This window comes from Seriola aureovittata, chromosome 20 (genome assembly GCF_021018895.1).
Source record: "Seriola aureovittata isolate HTS-2021-v1 ecotype China chromosome 20, ASM2101889v1, whole genome shotgun sequence".
In the NCBI taxonomy this organism is placed as follows: Eukaryota; Metazoa; Chordata; class Actinopteri; order Carangiformes; family Carangidae; genus Seriola; species Seriola aureovittata.
In genome coordinates this window covers 10,444,857-10,464,739 of record NC_079383.1, presented here as the reverse complement: position 1 = coordinate 10,464,739, position 19,883 = coordinate 10,444,857, and the positions used below count along the sequence as shown (strand labels likewise).

At 39.6% G+C, this 19,883-nt stretch overlaps 1 protein-coding gene across 1 annotated transcript in view; it reads right to left on the bottom strand.

Moving 5' to 3' along the window:
- Positions 1-19,883, bottom strand: part of LOC130160935 (myosin-11-like) — a 99,344-nt gene that overhangs the window by 24,200 nt on the left and 55,261 nt on the right. Inside the window, exons 7-18 of the mRNA XM_056363742.1 lie at positions 18,318-18,401; positions 17,783-17,950; positions 17,512-17,595; positions 16,546-16,713; positions 14,483-14,713; positions 14,064-14,294; positions 11,389-11,490; positions 11,078-11,154; positions 10,630-10,774; positions 9,135-9,372; positions 3,612-3,696; positions 983-1,094 (exon numbers count right to left, since the gene is read on the bottom strand). Of these exons, the coding sequence (XP_056219717.1) occupies positions 983-1,094; positions 3,612-3,696; positions 9,135-9,372; positions 10,630-10,774; positions 11,078-11,154; positions 11,389-11,490; positions 14,064-14,294; positions 14,483-14,713; positions 16,546-16,713; positions 17,512-17,595; positions 17,783-17,950; positions 18,318-18,401 (1,725 nt within the window). The remainder of the gene's footprint in view (positions 1-982; positions 1,095-3,611; positions 3,697-9,134; positions 9,373-10,629; positions 10,775-11,077; positions 11,155-11,388; positions 11,491-14,063; positions 14,295-14,482; positions 14,714-16,545; positions 16,714-17,511; positions 17,596-17,782; positions 17,951-18,317; positions 18,402-19,883) is intronic.

The window sequence follows — 19,883 nt, the reverse complement described above, 5'->3', positions numbered from 1 at the left end:
AGAAAAAAGGAGAGCCGTGCTATGTGAGCTGCATTATTCACAACGACAGAAGGAAAAAGAGAGTAAGGTGAGGGGGAGCGTCTGAAAGAGAAAGACATGGAGAGAGAAACACATGGGTAAGAAAGAGAGGGAAAGGCAGAAAGTCAGCAGGAGATCAGAAAGAGAGAGAAAGAAACAAAGGCGGACAGGAAGAAAGAAAAGGAGTAACTTTAAGAGGACATTGAACAAAATGCAAAATCAAGATCCAAGAGAGCACCATGGTGCATGGAAGCTTTCGACTGAATTCAAAGTTTGTCGAATCTAAATGAACATCACTTCCCCATCCTGGCTTTACCCTTAATTATCCATTCTGCCTTTGTACAGCGGCGGCTCAGCTCTGACAACCGCTCTCCCCAGAGATTCCCCCACGCTTCCAGCCAGAACATTAGGGAATATCAGGGAATATTACTCCCAGGAATTAACGCTCCAAATCACCTTGCCAGGTTTAGGTCCCGCATACACCCCTCCCTCTCTTGGACAAGATAATCCAGGCTGTAGCACCGGATATATGCCACTAATCATCAAAAAGGTAGGGTGGGTGTGAGCGGGGCAGGAGAGAGAAGAGGAAGGAAGGAGAGGAGAGGAAGACCTTGGAGGGCATTGGAGGAGAGGAGAGGAGAGGAGAGGAGAGGAGAGGAAACCTCAACTTATGTGTATTAATATTCTTGTTTATATAGTACAGTAGACCTGGCTCACAATATTTAACCATCTGACATGGGTAGGGTCAGCAACTAAAATCAATATGCTAACTGGCAGGAGTAGATAATAACATTTAAATGATATGAAGTTGTAAAACTGGTATAGCTTTCTGTGAGTACAGAGAGCGTCTCAATAGTTCAGATGACAAACACCTCATCCTTGCAGTGCTCCGAGCTACTTTAAACAAACACTCCAAATTATTTGCCAAGGCTGTGTCACTCAGGTCTGCTGTGTATTTATTTACCTGGTCCTGTGCATCTTGTTTCACTCTCTCTGCCTTGAGTTTCTGATTGACAGCCTGTTGAAGGTTCTTCCTGAGCTCTGCCACTTCTGTCTCCAGCTTCATAGCCATTGACCTGCACGCACAAACAAAACATTAGAACTTCTTATACAATATACTAATATAAGGTTAGGATTTAATAAAACTCTGTCACTCATTAATTGTCAACCAAACATTTTAGATGCATTTTAAAATATTATTTCAATCTTAAGATGAGTTTCACATTCATTATTACCATAAATGTTCCTGAAAACAAAACACATATAAAGTATTTTATTCCAATATCAAATTTCTTGAAAATCCAGATTTGTAGGAGTGTTTAATGTAGATTATGTGTGAGTGTGTGAGTATGTGTGTGTATGTGTATGTATATGTGAGTGTGTGTGGCAGCCGAGCTAAGGGAATGTGAAGGGGATCAATATGAAAGGGTCTATTCCTGCCACGCAACTGTGCGTCTGTGTGTATGTGAGTCAGTTAGTGTCTGTGTACATGCGTGTGAGTGAGTTTGTGTGTGCCAGCTGCCCTGGCTACAGCAGGATCAATACGACAAATGATTACCATTTCCACAAACCTCCCTCCACAGCCGCGCTTCGGCCGCTCACTGAGCCTCAACACTCCTATCAACCCCGTTCACACTCATACACAGACCAAAACAAACCAGCCCCACTCTTGACCCACACATCAATTAACAAATATGAAAATGAGAAATTAAAAGTGTATGAATAGTACCTTTACAGGCAAACGTTTTGGGTGATCTGAATTTAGAATATTATAGATTTTACAGTTTCAAAAAAGAATGACTACACAGGGAAACACCACTAAGTCAGCATTTGATTATAGGTTTTTACTTGTATTAAATTGACACATCCAAAAATACCAACAAACTACACCAAATATACAGTTCAATATTTACCACTCTCACTCTATACATCATTTGTTATTATTACAGTTATCATTAAATGATCAGAACAATGGCCACAAGTTACAGTAGATACTACTTATTTTGTGGTTGCTACTGTGACTTATTTTTATTTTCGATTAATCTCATCACTTTGTTTATAAGTCAGAAAACAGTGAATTGCAGTTTTCCAAAACCAAAAGTAATTTTTTTCAAATTTCAGGTTTCGTCGAACCAACAGTCCAAAAACCAAAGGTACTCAGATTTACTATATTTAGAAGACAGAGGCAACCACCAGATATTCACGTCTGAGAAGCTGGGACCGCAGATTAATACTTAAAAAATTGTCCGTAATGTTTAACTTCAAATATTAAAAATTTTTGACCAATTGATAAATAGTTTCAACTCAGATGAGGTATTTCTGCGTGTGAGAGATGGATACTGACATGCAACATAGATTCCCAGCTGGACTCACTATATTTTTTTGTTTTAATAAAGAAGTCAAAGTGAAAGTATTCATCATAAAATGGTATAAGAAGGTACAACCAGCAACAACTTGACAATTTTAAACATCTTTTCAAATGACTATTAAATGATTCATAAAAATCTCCATAAATTCTACAGTATATTATCAAAAATAAATTATAGTTGACTATGTGCCTTTTTCTTAACACACATATTAAGTGAAAAGTGAAGTTAAAATTGATACTACAAGAGTGATTCAGTGGTATTAAAAGCTGAGGCAGAATCAGAACAGCCAAAACAAAAAGGAAAGACAATGCCTGATAGATTGGTCCACGGAGAGAACACATGATAGGATGAACAGAGCGAGAGAAAGAAAGAAAAGAAAGACGAGGCATCCTGTGGAGAAAGGAGGGGATTTCCCACAGCACAGATGGAAGCCATTAGTAGGGTGTTGTTGCTTAAAAACCTTTCATGTCTTTGCAGTTATTAGATAATACTGGGTTAACAGTAAACAGCATGATTCTGCAAATGGATATAATATGCAGACACAGCGATTGTTTTACCATCCAGTACCTAAAATTGGTTTAAATGTAATAAAATGCAATAATTCAGAATGTAACCTATAAAGTCTCCTTGCCGAGTTTTAAATTGTCGGTTGACAAGGAAAATGTTCCATGGCTCAACTTAACCAAGAAACTCCCTGAGACGGAGACCGTTGCAGTGAGGTCATGTCGAAGCCAAAGCCACAACCACAACTATGTGCGCACAAACAGAAACACACAAACACACTCTCCACTGGGTGATACATGCTTGCTGATGTCATCACCGCAGCTCTGGTGACACACAGGGGTCAACCAGGGGTTTCACCTCTGAACTCTGAACTCCATGACCTAGCATCTGCTTATCTACTGTGTCCCATCAATACACATTTTGATATTTCGAAAGAGCAGAAATCATCCGTCATTTTCAGTTGACATGCTGTGGTCTTAAAATCCTTAGAAATTAACATTTAATGTCTGATAAACCTCACCGTCAGTCATTTTGCTTTGTACACTCTCAGCAATGTACACATTTAGAGTTTAGGGGTGTTCTGTTCAACACATGTTCAGTTAAACAGCCTACTGTACGCCGCACATAAAAAAGCTACATGTTTTTGATTACTGAGCTTACACAGGGGACGATGGGAAATGGGATAACAGAGGAAGCTTCTTTCCCTCTCTCCCTTCTTACCTTATTTTCTCCTCTGCTAGCTTTCCCTCATTCAGACACCCCTCCATCCGCCTCGCTTCCTCTGCATGGGCTGCCAAATCCTCCACTGAGCAGGAGAGACAGAGAAAGAAAGTGTGAGATAAAGAGCAACAGTTCACTTCAGATTCTCTTGGTTAAGATCCATTAGAGAGTAGACCTAATTCAAATTGCCATGCAACAGAAAAAAATACATTTTACAAATCGAAATATAAAATTGTCTCAGATAGTTCTTCAGGCTGAGTTTATTTTGTTGTCATTGTATTTAAAGAAAGAAGTATGGAACATGAGTAAAGATTTCCACAGTCCTTCACATCTTCCAGCAGACCGAGGTTAGTGGAATGATTTACAATACATGCATACACAGGGGTGATTATTGATTCTTGTCAAGTTCAGCATGAGTGGAAAAATATGAACTGCGTGTCACCTTCAAAGCAAAATGAAGAACTCCACCAAAGAAGAGGCACAAAATGCCTTTCAGAGGCAGAAAAGGAAGGAGTGAACGTATTGCACTGCTTACACTTACATGGGGCAACAGCTCTTTTGTTGAGACACAAAAGAAGTGCTCCCCGACCTCGTCAATAGATGGCACTCTTTACCTTGAGCAGGCCACTTAAGCTCATACTCTGTAGCCCTTCAATCACATTCCCTTTTCAGCTGTCTTTCCGACTACATGCAATAAAACCCCATTGTCCTACACTTAGTAGTTTAGCACATCGAGCGGATGCAAAATAAACCACTAGTCAGGCTCCTTGGTAAGGTTTGCTTTTGCAGGCCCTTTTCAGTTTGAATTTAAAATTTAGGATTTGCTTCCTTTCCCCCTTTTTTTGTTCTGTATGCTGTTTTGTGAGTCAATGTTTCTTCATAGCTCTTAAAACCTTTTCACTAAATTCAGTATTCATTGAATATAACATAAACTGTCAGCCATCGGTGGCCAAGGCTTGTGAATATTGAGAAGGTGTGTGCACTGAATATGTAGAGGTGTGTGCGCTCCTGAGTATGTGTGTGTGTGTGTATTGAATATTTACAGGATGGACCTTGGCTTTGTGGGTGTGCATGTGTATTTGAGTGTGTGAAATAGAAATAGAGAAATGTTTAGTGTATTGCTGTAATGCTTTTAGGGCCACGCACCATGCTGTGATGGTAGTAGTGGGACAGATTGAATAGGAGGAAGCTAAAACCAACACCAGAAAGGAAGAAATACAGAGAAGAAAATCTACATTTAATAAAACCATGATTAATTCATGGTTTTGCAGCATCCAAACTGTTTAAACTGAAGCCCTAGGAAAATTGAAGCTGCAACTGGAATTGCTAAATATTCAACGATGCACAAACACTTTTATTCGTGTGTGTATGTGCATGTATGCGCCCAACCCTGGCTTTTTTATGAATCTCAAGGTGAAAGTTTGATATGACTCTCAATAATCAATAAAGCAGAGATGCGAAAACTTGAAAGAGGGAATCAAGTTTGCTTTCACGGCATTAGGTTCGAGGTGACCTCAGTGACACCTGCAGCCAGAGGAGGCCACAGAGAGAGCAGCTGCATAGACTGACTATTTATACAAACTGTCCTATGTGCACCTAAAAACACATAGGCCGAGGTATATGCACACGTACAAACACACATACTTGAAACACACACAAATATAAAAAATTCTAAAAATGTAAAAACAGACACAAAGACATAGAAAACAAAACACATACACCAGGTGTTTAGCTTGGTAGGGATTGATGACCAAATACTAACAAAATTTTCCACAGTAAACGAGGATCCACAGAGGATTCCATACTGTGAGGTTTGTGCTCTTAAGTTAAGTTAAGTTATGACAATCTAAGATCTTGGGTACCTCACTCTCTCACTTTCTTGACCCTTTTATACTGGCTTCACAACTTAAGGTATGACATTAGTCCATAATCTAACTCTCTCTCAATCTCTCCCTCTCAACACCTTCATATGAGCTTCAAAGCCCATCATACAGCATCAGCCTATAATCACAGATCTGCAGTCAGATTACCCTGCTCTCACAGCTAACCTATAACATGAGAAGGATGAAAACCCAGCTAACCCTGAATCAGTGGTTGGGGCTAGGCATGGCCCTGCCTGGCCCTCATAAAAGCTTCATAAGGCTTCATAGGGGCTTCCTTTGGCTTTGTTGGGGGATTCGTAGCGGGCTAAGGTGCTCCCGAGAGGCGTCCCAAAGCCTCCCAAGACTCTTTCTCTCTCTTTATGAAGTTTCATGGGCTTGCAACACTGCTTTTGGGTATAAGCCACAAGGTGCAGGCACACAGCTGCACACCCTCATGAACACAAATACACCACAACAAAAAAAATTGTATGCACACAACAGTGAAAACTCACAAAGACAAAGACTTACATACACACATAGAATCTAAAACTCACACACACATACACCCCAACACACTCCCCTCTTGCTCTCTCCTCTTCGCTTTATTTACAATCCTCTGGCAGCGGTACAAGGGCCTGGGGCTATAACACACGGCACCTAATGCTCAAACTGCCAGGTAATCTCATGTCTGACATCCCCCTTTGATAGAAACTGATCAATAGACTCTTGTAAAGGAGTCATTTTCTCTGATGTTTCTACCAACCACTTCTCTCTATCTCCAGCTCTCTCCCCTTCTCTCTCTCACCCCCCCCCTCTTTTATTAGCCATACATTTATAATTCATATTTCAGTGGGCTGAGTTTGCTCTGAGACAAAGGGGGGCTTCTTTGTGTAATAAAGAACAATGGTGGTGAAATGATGGGGAGAAATGCCAGTGTTTGCTGCTGGTTCCGGTGAACAACAGTTTTGGGGATCGATAGAGTGTGAAATGGGATTATAGCTAGTAATAGAGGTGAATTGGAGGAGAGAGGCCTGTGCACGTGTGCGTCCAGGGATCCAGATTGGAAAGCAGCACACACACACACACACACACACATATATACGCAAACATTTGTGCGCACACACCCATGCACACAATAATGATTTCATCATCTTTAGGCAGATGCACATCAGCAGCACAGAGGAGTGGTAATATCACATTTCAGTGTGGAAATATGGATATTGTGTTTTTGTTTATGCTGTTATTTCATTTGTTGTCACACAGTATCACATTTATTTCACATTATGGCCAACCTTACAACACATCTTATTTAACATGTAAGATAACACTATCAGTCACATTTGAATATTTTGAACATCAGCCTTTGCTTGAATTTCCCAATGTGTGTACTGTGCACACACTGGCATTCTCTTAGCACCGTATGTAGTTTATTAAGTGTTGTGTGATTTACTCTCAGGACTAAGAAACAAGATAGCTACTGAGCTGAGAATCATACAGAAAATGCATGCTGTCAAATAGTGACTAAATTTGACAAATACAGTCATATGCCAAGTTTAAGAACTTTTTTTCTCTCATTTTTAATCACCCCTTCTTTCTCATCTCTGCATCCTCTCCTGACACAGTCTGATTGAATCCAGCTGCCTTCCGACACTTCAATCTCATCCGTGTGACACTCTGGTTCCCAACTCATCCTCCTATCCTCTGTTTTTTTTCTGTTTCTTTCCTCCTTTGACATTTCCTCTATCTGGCCACTTTTAATATAATATCCATCATATCCCAACTACAGTTATATGCTCAGTTAACTGCACCATTCAGGTAACATGTTACCAGTCTCACATCACCAAACAAATAAAAATGCTTTGATAGAGACTACAAAAATTTAAATTCCAAAATAATTCACACATCAGCAGTAAAAATTATATGGGACTAGTACGATTATTGCTTTTTAAAGCTGTTGCTGCCTGCTACCATGCTGATATTTCAGTGCATTTTTATTTACTAGATGAGTAATTCTCCTTTGTAATAGTTCTAATTCTCTAGTTTTACAGGATGCCAAAAGCAGAGATAAATTACTGGATAATGATTATAAAACAATATGGCAGGCTAATAAAATATGTAAACTAAAATAAAAATATCTTAAATATATGATTGTCTGTCTGTCTGTGTGGTGATGATGAGCGTCTACCTTTCAGACATTTTTCTTTTCCACATCATTTTATAGCTCTTTGTGTAGAGAACTATTCTAAATACCTGCATTCTAACCTGTTTATTTTCACAATCCACTCCAATCTAGAGCAGATCTACTGTTATCAAGCAACAAAAAGAATCATCACCACTCATGGCAATGTTTTGAAAACACAGAAAGAACCTTGACAAGGGCTTCATGTTAATAAAAAGGCCTTTTGTTCATGACAGTAATTTCTCAAACTGACTCCTCACCCAGTCTATTCAGGCCACTGCTATATCCAGGTAAACAATGCTCCCTTTGTTATAATAATGCATCTTTATTCTTCTTAAGTCATTACAATAGGCTCTACGTCACTGGATTGTATTTGCTGAAGGTAAAAGCTGAATAATATGTGGTTTTGTGTAAAGCATAGAGTTGAGGGAATGCGTTTTGATCACAGACAAAGGCCAAGCTACACAGCGTTGTCCTTCTGTCTCTATCTTGTTAATGAGCAGTATTCACCGAGCAAGCCTGCCACTGTCTGCCACAGAGAGAGACCTCAGATTCATCTCTCTGCGGACAATAGGTGATTGTGTGTGTGTGTGTGTGTGTGTGTGTGTGTGTGTGTGTGTATGTGTGTTTGTACTTTGAAGAGCAAGTGTGTATGTGCTAATTAAAGCAGTGGGAGTTGGGAAAAATGGCTGTGTGTGTGTGTATGTGAGGTGTTTGCCTGGCGTGACCGTAGATGTGTACGTTAATTCTTAATGAGACATTTCTGTGCCCAGAGAGACCCAGCCATCACCATTCCTGCACTGACACACTACTACAAAGGCCACCACCGGGCATGTGCATGCATACGCACATGTATGCACACACACACACACACACACACACACACACACACACACACACACACACACACACACACACACAGATAAACCAGATCATTACCATACAGCTAAAGCAGTGCACCATTAAATCAAACCTCAATCTACAGTGTGAGTGTGTGTGTATGTGTCTGAGTTAACTTTGTGTGCAGACAGCTAGCAACCGAATCACCACATTGCTGTACCACTGCTGGCTAATTTGCGCTAACTGATTGAGCTAACAGCAGTGTGGCTGGTTCTCTAACGAAAGGCAGGACACACTGTACAGCTCCCCTAGAATGTGATCGGTGTTTGAAGAGCAGGCCAACTAGTGGATCACAGTGAACTCAGATAAAATCTCACTTCTTTATATAAAAAAATGCTGATGTTGACTTTATGCATGTACATGACTTGTTTGACTGTGCAGGTGCCAAAGCTGCACGAGCCATCAGTCAAAATCCAGTTAATTTAATAATAAATGATTTATCAGTTCAATAAAAAAGTGTATATGTATATACACTGTTTGTGTATGTATATGTGGGCTGACTTAAAAGTTGTGTGTTGATGGATAAATGGACAGATGGATGGATAAAATGAGTAACTGATAGATTTATTGACTGATTGTTACCTGTCACTTGATGTTTGCTCCGTAACTCCTCCAGCTCTTGGCTCAGCTGCCTGATGTAAGTGCTCAGGCTCTGTTTCTCTCTGATGGCACCCCTCATCTTTTCCTCCTCCCTCTGTAACTCCTCCTGAAGCCTCTGCACCTCTCCTCTCTGTACATCCACCTCCCTGCTCCTTCCTGTAGCCTCCCGCCGGGCCTCCTTCAGCTCCTCCTCTGACTGCCTGAGAAGCGCCACATGTACCTGTAGCATAAGTAAAGGCCAAAGACGAACAGTGAATGAGTGCATTCATGTGCATGCATGTGTGGTACTTGTTGATCTGTTATATTGTTGGACTATCTAGGATGCACTTCACACTTGGCATCAAAAGGAGCCCTAAATGTGTCTTGAGTGACTACTTATCATTTGATTTTGCTGCCCCACTTGCATTTGCTTTTATCCATGCGAAACCTTGAATGACACTTTTTTATGCTCACAAACTGTACACCATGTAGACACATGTTCCTGACAACTTGTGAATGTGGCATGAACAGTTGTATTTGCTGTGGCCTTAATGTGTACATATTAACAGAACAAATTAATTATTAAATTATATATATTTTATATTCATTTTCATTCAGAATCTTTCACTGTCAATAGCTCTGAATTCTGCCAGAATATGACAAAGCATCAATGTAAAGCATTAAATTCTTGTAAAATCATGTATATATGCATAATAAAGATTAATAATGTGTGTATGTATAATGCATGTGAAAAATGTAGATGTAGCCTTCAATACATGTGTCCTTACATGACACATACTCATTATGTGATATTCCACAGGGAAGCAGACTGAAAGAATGGCTGAGACCTGACAACAAGAGGAGAATCTACTACAGTTTTCCTAATGTATTTGTTTCTGTGCCTGTGAGAAAAAAAACGTGTGTGCATGCGTATGATCTTGGTAAGCATGACATGTGTATAACTTGCATGTGCCAGAAGACCAACAAATGAATGTGTAAAATCAAATGTTCGCACTTCCTCCTACGCACCTACATCTATGCGCACGCACGCGCACACACACACACACACACACACACAGACGCGCGAATGATGTGTCTTTCACTGCCAGCAATGTTGGCACACTGCCAGGTTACAGTCACCACTTTGAGTAATTTGAATATTTAGTGTCCCATTGAGCTCTTAATTGGAGTCAATTTCACCAGCCTTGGCACCGTTTGGTGCTTTAATTAATGGTGAGGCAATTTGTTTCTGCCAGGCAATCACAGGAAAATCAAGAGTGGTGGGTGTGTGGTGCCGGCGAAGGTGTGTTGAGCACTCCTCTTTAGAAAACTTGAACTGAATCTCCAGCTCATGTTTTTAGCCCAAGATGCATGCATAGGCAACATTTAAGGACAATGGATGAGGCCTCTGAATTCAAAAGCAAAGGGGGAAAGGTCAAACTGACATGGCTCTCTCTAAATTAAAGGACAGGTAAGGAGATACGCATTACTTTAATACCTTTTGGGTGTCTGCCAGCTCAAGCTCTAAATGTGTTACTTTGTTTTTCAGCTGTGTCACTTCCTGTTCCAGCTGGCTGCGATTGCTCAGGTGTGTATGGTGGGATACAGCAAGACTTTGCTTCAAGTTTGCTTTTTCCTGGGTTCTGTAGGGAGAACAGCAAAGAGTGACTAGTACGTCTGAACTGCTGTGGAATTCATAGTACCAATAAACAAAATGAGAGAAAAAAATCAGACAATAGATTAGCCAAATCAAAAGAGACACTTGAACAGATTATGATACATTTTCCATGGAACATGTATGCTAGTATGTGTCATTTCGTAGGCAGACTGTAAAGAGAATGAAAGAGTGGCGGGTGGATGCAGAAGGGAAGGGCATGAGAGGAGAGACAAGGACAGGAACCAAGATCAGCAGAGGAGAATGAGAGTTTTATAGACTCCGTTATTACTGTCTCTCCAGGTCTGACTTCATCTGAAGAATAGCCTTCTCAAACTCTACAATGCGCTCATCCTGCTCAGCACGGCACTGAAACACACACACGCAGATACAAAACACCCAGAAACATATCTAACTGAATTCAGTTATATCTGTGCTATTTTTGAATTAAACTAGAATGTAACAAAATTTCATCTCTCTCTTATCTCTGAATATAACTGTAAATATACTGTATATTCTAATGGTTTAGTGTGATGAAATTATGCACAAGGTGTAATCTGTAATGATAATCTTAATGTGTAGGAACTACAAATATGGCCTTACCTTCTGTAGCTGCTGTCTGTCTCTTAACAGGCTAAGGTACTCCTCATCAGAATGAGAATGACTCTGTTGATAAAGCCGTAGGTCACATTCCAACATCAGTTCCTATGAGTACAGAGAGCAAGTGAAACAGGTAAAACGAAAGAAGAAAAACTGTTAATATTTCAAAAAACATATTCAAAAATTCTTGTTTTTTGGTAGGCTGATTTTAGTCAATCACACACTGACTGAAACCAAAATGACTCTTAACAAACCAAAGTCACAAATGAGTGGATTTGTAATGAATGGCATTTCAACAGATTATATGCAGTTTGGTTTACTAATAAATAACAAATGACACTGATGTGCCATTAAGGAAACACATCATTATGTATGACACTCATTTGTGTATTGATTTGTTGCATCACAGAGCAGAGAGACACATGGCCTTGGTGTTCCAGACCCCAACAAAACAAGCTCAACACTAATAATACCTAATAATAAAAAAGAATCTTAGCAATATCTCCATGCAAAAAACTGAGAACATTGCCTATGTTCATTATGCAATAAATTGCTTAATGTATTACTACCCTCAGTCCTAGTCTATTAGCTGCTGCCCTTTATATAGGTAAATTTAAGCAACTAATTCTAAAGTAGACATCTTTGTATGAAAGGAAGAAAATTTTGCTTGTCTTCCAGAATTCATTTTAACATTATAGTGAAATATTCCAGTCAGAATACAAATGGACGAGAACAGAGATACCATTAAGATACAATACTTAAGCTACTGTAGAAAATTCAGCTTATTTTTCCATTTGTGCTCAACATGAAAAGCTATAACACTAATTTTTATGTTATTTATTTTTCTTTTTTTTTTAAATGTATTGTACTTTTTCTTCGATTTATATCTTCTTGTAAACAGGGAATTAAGGCATTAGTGACTTTAGGGTTAGTTGAGCCCAGCACTGGCATGAGGTAGAGAATTAGCAGGACGTGAAGCTCCATAAGAGCTCCTAACCTCTTGATAGGCGCCTCACAATCAAAGTCATTAGCCAGTGTAATAAAGGGCCTGAGATACAGCCATTCTTCAACAGCCTAACTCTTTTATAACCAACAGATTAAAGTTGATTGGATTAAAATGACATTCTGCCCGTCTGACCTTGGTGGCAGCAGTTAAGTTCATCCAAATTAAATTTCTCCGTAATAAAGATGATTCATTTGTTGCCTGACGTAGTAAATATAAAACAGAAAGAAAAGGGAGAAAGATTAAGTGACACACACAACTGCACACATGCACAAAAGCACACTTGTACATACACTTATGCATGTGCACAATGACACACGCACACACAAAGGGATGGATGCACCCATGGATGCACTCACACAACATTAATGGAGCAGGCAAGCACCTGGGTGCACCTCTGCCCAGAGGGATAAATGACAACCACTTCACTGTATGTATGTTTGCATCTCAATTTATGTAATGTTTCCCTTATAGGGCTTTTAATTTGAAACAACAGATACAAAGGAGACACATGGCAACACCTGGTCGATGCAAGAGGGTGAGAGAAAGTAAGCAGAGTACAGGAAGAAAGAGAAGGGTAGATTTCTCTAGCTAACATTAAGTTAGATTGATTTTTATTACAAACTGATATACACTCTGACTGCGCACCACCCAGGTACAACAAAAACCTTCATAGTTGGACTGGCCATTGGGCATACCAGGACAAATCTGGGCCGGTGGACTGTCAAAAACATACATAAAGTTTTCACTGCCCCCGCTGTGTAAGTCTCTCTACCGACTCTCTCAGTGTGTCTGTCATTCTGGGTACACATAAGAGTATGCAGCGTGAGTGCACCAGGACTGGGCTCACTTCACAGACTCAGGTGTGGTGTTGCACCACTTTTTTCAGCAAGTGAGGGAACAGAATATTCAAAGCTGGCATGAACTTCATCTACATTTTTTTCGTGATTGAAAATCCAATCATCACTACAGCATATATCATGCAAGAAAACCAATAAAACAAATGAAATGGTCAAAGTTGTTATATTGACATTTAAGTTGTATTGATTGATTCACAACTCATGCATTGAGTAACACGCAAGAAAACATTCCACCCTAAAAGTAGCTGCCGGTAGCCTTTGAGCAGCACAGTGAATTGAATTATTTTTTCTACCTAGCTATTGTTAATTAATAAACATGAAAAGGCAGCAAAACATCCTTTCATCCATTAATCACTGTTCTGATAGTTTCTTTATTTGTGATGCATCTGCAAAGAAATATTACAAGGCCAGCCTACTAAACTTGGACAGCTTGAGCTGCATCCACAATACCTGATGAAGATGAAAACTTGCTACTACATTTCCACAGATGAGCTTGACCTCCTGCAGTTTTTCCTCAGAATTGATGTTTTGGATGTGACTTAATTTGCTTGGCACAGGTTAGTGAATGAAATCATTCAAAAAACAAATTACTTGTGTTCAGCACTTATGCTGCAAAATTTTAATTAATTAGAACCTACTACATCAATGGTCTTGTGCATGGTTACTGCCAAATATTCTAAACATCATAAAACCGTTCATAACGTCAGTTGTGTAACATTTGGTCCTGTGGTCAGTTATAGTTGACTTATGTATGTAAACTTGCCACCGTAGGAACAGTGGTTATGTTATGCTAACGTGTACATGTGTGTCCTGACCTGTTGCTTAAGTGTGTCCACATGCTCCTGCAGGGATCCTGTCAGGCTTTTGAAGTGGTCCAGTTTTCGCTGACTCTTCCTGAGTAGGTTCTGATTGGCCTGGAGCTCATCTGCCAACTGATCAAGAGCCTCCTGCAAGCTCTCCCATTGGCCAACCTTTTCCTGGTACCGCTGCTCCAGCTCTGCTTGCTCTCTCTTCACTGAATGAGTTGCTAACTGAGACTCTCCCAGCTGCCAGTTTATCACAGTGAAGAAGGCAAAGAAAGACGATTGTGGCTTCACTTAGTACTTAAGACACATTAAACACAGTAAACTTGTAGAATAAGTGTTGAGCTAATGGAATTCATTAAGCATGCAAGAATGCAATTTTAAGATACGACTATAAACTTCAATACACAAGTATTGTTAGCACCATCTACCTGTTGCTGTGAATATTGTAGTTCCTCTTCTAAAAGTTCCACCTGACCTTGCACCCTATGCACCTTCTCTATTGCTGCAGTGTACTTCTGTTTTAAAATTGCAACTGTTTCTCTCTGCTCCTGGGCTTGCAAATTGGCATCTTTTAGCAGCTCATTGGCTCCTTTCAGCTGCTGATGAAGAAGTTCCATCTCATCCTCTTGTTTCTTTAGCTTCCCCTCAAATGTCTCAATCTGAAAGCAAACACAAATGTAGAATGTATGTTGACAAGAATAAACCCTTTCTCTTTATTTAACAGCTGTTTATTTATTTATTTAACAGCCTAAAAGTTAAGTAGAAAGACCAAAAGACTGTTACATTTTAAAGGAGAGTAGCGATTTGACTTTGATGCCCTTGAGAAAGTTTACTGAACAGCTGAAAATTGTGAGAGTGTGGAGTGATTGAATGTGTTGAAAATAATGGATGATTAAATCAGTAGGAAGCATCAATGCATGTACAAAAGAATAAGAATAAATAAGCCTATCGAAAAATGTTGCAATGATTACAGCAAGAACCACCATCATCATTATCATAATGCTACAAAATCAGTGAAACAGAATACTTGATGCTTCATCATGACTAAATGTGCCTGAAAAAATAGAAAAATAGATATATGATAGTTTTCCTAACATGGCGCAATATACTGCGCTGCTCTACAGTAACCTCTGTCATAATGAAAGGGGAACCCAGGAAGTGAAACCAAGCTTAATCCAGGTGTTACACTAGGAATCCTACCGTATCTCACCTTTCAAGGGGAGAGGTTGAGAAAGTTAAACCCACTCCAACACTCAGCTTGAGTTCATCCACGTTAATCCCGCTGTAATCTGGATCTGAACATGTGGGTTTACAACTAATGACAGCCAACTAGTTAGATTTCAGTGGTTCACTGCGGCTTGGTTTAACCAGGGATTAAATTGGCCCATCTAGGACTAACGCTCGGTAGAAGGGAGCATGACTGAGTAGAAAACTTGCTCATGCAAAGGAAGAAAGAGACACAAACCAGAAGAGAGGAGAGGAGAGGAGAGAAGGATGTAATATAAATTCAGGTGTCATATGCCAATTACACCTATTATAGCACTCTATGTTACTTTTTCCCTCTCTGTCTTTCCCTTTAACAGTCCAAACACTGATAGTGGAGTTAGCATTTTTTTTCTGTCTCAGGATGAAAGGCCTCATAACAAGGCTAAATAGGAACACTATGGCTTTTTTGTTTCCATAATCAGGAACTTGTGCTTTGGGGAAACAAATAGCCCTCATTAAACATGATGGAAAACACATAGTTTTGACCCGCATGACCTGATGAACCTCATTTGGCCTGGCTTCTGAGCATTCATGGTTGTCACATGAATACCCAAGTCGACCCTCAGTTGATAATAACTTTATTCTCCACTTATTTTTTTTTTTAATCTCTTGGTCTCTTTCCCTCTCTCCATTCATATGTGGGTCCAATTGGATGTGAGAGGTTGACAAACAAAGGGGTCATCTTGTCTTGTTTAGTAAGTCAGATGATGTAGATGGGGATATATGTAAGTTGACTGCCAAATAAAGCTTGTCTGCTGTAAACGGGTCACTTTGTCTTTCCTGGCAGAAGACTCTGACTATTTGATTGTCTACTGTGATTTAGATCACTCGGACTCAGAGGCATAAGTGCGTCTGATTTTTCTTTCTATGTTGTTCACTGGATTAACACAGTAGATTGTTTTGCTGCAGGATTGTGGCTCAACTGATTGACAACTGAATGCACAAAAGACTTGCTTCCTCTGTGGCTATGTGCTGCTGATTTAAACTGTCCTTGAGCTTTGTGACCTCCGACTCTCAATCCTTCAGCCTGCTCTGCATTTGGCCGAGCTCAGATTTGTTCTGCTTCAATTGGCTGTGAAGCCGGGATGCTCCTCTGGCTCCAGCATTCTGCATCAATCTTGTGAGCTTGTTCCACAGCTTTCAGGTCAGAGTTCAACTGATCTATAGATTTCACCTGAAGGGGGAGGTGGAGATGAGCAAAGGTGAAGAGGAGAGAATTCCTTACCTGTTGCTGACTAATATGGAGCTGATTGTGTAGCTGCTGCTGTTCTTTCTCCTTCTGATCTTTATGGTGCTCTGTATCTCTACATTTTTTGCTTAACTGACAGGCCTCTTCCTGGTGTCCTCTGACTTTGTGGTTCAGGCTTCTTACCTCACCCTCCAGTGCAGCGACCTAAACAAGAAGAAAGGGAAAGGGAAAAGGAAAGGGAGGAAAACTGAAAAGGATGGAAATGGAACAACTTTATGTAGGCACACAAAGCACACACAGACAGAAAAGACGGCGAGGGGGCGGCAGTTGCCTAAAAGTGAGCAAATAAGGCTTGAGTCAGAGAGTTTCCCAGTTTAGTCTCAGGACCAGCTGGGAAAATGTGGGCACAGCAGACATGAATGAGTAACGATTCCCCTTTCCTTAGCTCAAACTTTCGAGGAGCCTTTGAGCAAGCTGCTACACCTCCCACTGTTCTAATGGAGCTGCTCAGTAGCCAACAGTAGAAGACTGTAGCTGGTTTGGGCACTTCCCTCGAGTGGATGTGTGCAACTCTGTGGGTGTAAAGCTGGGCATTGTTGGCAAAAAAAACACAAGGGCACTCACTCAACCTAGCCTCAGCATATGAAAAAAGAAAGAAGAAAAAAAATAGTGAGACAGGTTTAAGACCCTTGTAGTACTACCTACAATGGAATTTAAGCCCTGAGACAAAACCCAAAAAACAGAAACAAATCCAGATAACCCAACACAGCATGCAACATAGCTGGAAGGTGCTAAATTGGTCATATTAAAAGGGATATGATTCTTTATCATTTGTAATTTGTTCAGCAAAATCTATTAAAGTTGCAACAATATGAAAATATGATGGAATTACACAGATAATCAAAAATAAACTCAGAAAGGACATAAAAGATATAAATTACAGGAAAAGTGCAAATCAACACACATTACAGACAAAAACAAGCAAATAGGTGAATTTCTCACCTGCTCCTGTGTCCCTTGATACTTTTGTTCAGCTGTCTTCATTTCATTTCTTAACTGCAGAATTAACTGATCTCTGCTTCTGACCTAAACACACAGATAATACACTTAAAACTACATTCCAATAAAATGCAAATGTTCAAATTTTAGCCCATTATGTTCCTTTAGTTAAAGACTCAGTTAACATTATTAGATTTTGCAGCATATCTTTGACCTAAACATGCACACACACAGATGCATGAACACATGCAGACAGACACAGAGAAGGATGGACCTCCAGGTGCGAGTTGTAGAGTTTTTCATAGCTCAGAGCCAAGTCAGCCTCCAGTCTCTCTTTGGTCAGGGTTAGATGGACACACTTTTTGCTCTGGTCCTCCATCTTGGCTCTCAGTTCATCCCTCTCCTGGTAAAGTGTCTCTAAATCCTTTTCTCTTTGGAGCAACTAGGAAACATGCAGTGAAATTGAGTGCTACAATTTAACCATAAACCAGAACACCCACTGTATGACAACATAACAAAATGTCTTTAAATAACACCCTCAGATGTAAAAGTAATAAAATAATAGTAATTTCTCAGATCACTCAACATTATGTAATGCGCAGTAAACAAAATGTGTAATTACACTGATTCTGTTTTTGATTCAATTATCAAATAAACATAAATATCAAAAAATATAATATAACTATATTTATTTGATAATGGAATGAACAATCAAATTTTATGACTGCCTTTTAAGACTATTAGCATTAATAGGAATCATGAGCATTAAAAAATATCTGGTTGGTGAATAATGAAGCTCTTGTTTTTACCTCTTTCTGACAATCAGAGTGCTGTTTCTTACTCTCTGTGAGCTCTTTCAGCAGCACACATATCTTCATCTCCCTCTTCTGCATCTGGAAGATGAACATGATTTACGGACACTGCAAAACACAGATGTTTGTTTTGATGTTATTTTTTACAAAGTAACATTATGATAAGTCATATCTCCTTTCCTCACTGGCAACACAAACTGTATCTAAGGAAACAGGAATACTTAGGTCACTGTTTACAAAACTAGTAATACAATTTTCTAGTCTTGTTATAATATGTGTTATATTAATAGGTATTGGTGGTGGTAGGTGGATGACGCTACATGCAGAGAAATGGTTGTTAATACATCTCTTGAGTATACAGTATGCCTGACAATTGCTTGCGTTTGTCCGTTTCCTTGGTGACCCTCCCTAATTACCAACTTCAGTTCTATGCCAAATGTGTGTGTGCACGTCTGCACTTGCTTTCAAGTGAGTGTGATTTTTGGAAAATGTTTTTAAATGTTTTTTTTTTTTTTTCTTCTATCTTTGTTCACTGAGTCTAAATTTTGTCAAGGTTTTTCTTTTCTTGAGGTCAGTCAAGATGGCCAAGTATCTGCTGTTATGTGCTGTGCATTTTGAGCCGAATAGATTTCCAATGTGTTTTGGGATATTTTCGTCACTGCTTATGTCTGACTAAATTTTTTAAGATGTTTAGCCTTTCCTTTAAGCTTTTAGAGTTTGAAATGAGAAACAGATCAACTTTGAAAAATAAGAATTTTATTTATGTCTGGGAGTTGGGGACCCAGACTCACACTTTTGGATCCCACTTTAGGTCAGTTAATTTACTGTATATAGATACTGAATAACAGCCTTGTCTTACTCCACAACATAAAAATAAGAATGAAAAAATTTGACTTTTCAGTGTAATTTGCACTGCATACGTATTACTGTACACATCTGATGCTGACATAGTTTCCACTTTTGATTTATACACACAACAGTCCTTCATGGTGAAATGAGTCAAATACTCGCTCTCTCTTTCTCTATCCCTCTCTACCTCCTGTCCGTCCTGCATGATCCAGGGATTGTTTTGACCAGAGTTGAGGGCTCGTTTGTAACTGTCCAGGGGGATTGATGGAGTTAACTTGGCTCTTTGACCTCTCACCTTTTCCTGTCAGCGGCCAAGCTTGCAGGCACACTAAACCTGAGCTACGGCAAGGGGAGAGAGAAATAAAAAAACTGCGTACGCACTGCAATGCACATAGCAGCTAAATCACAAATGAGCATTCATGTAAACACACAAAGTCATACAGATATCAGGTACGCTGGACAGGAAAAATACAGGTTTGTTGTATTTTCCCTTCCATAGACATCAGATAAAATAGTGCAAAAGTACAGTGGGGTCCAAAACTCTGAGACCTCAGATTTGTATTTGCGCACACAAAAAAATGACCAAAGCATTTATGCTTGTTACAAAAACTTACCAACAGAAAATACAACACTCACTTCCTGCCAATTTTAAAACTTAGCTTGATTTATCTTTGAGTGTGTGTGTGCATGCGCATGTGTGTAAATTCCCAATGT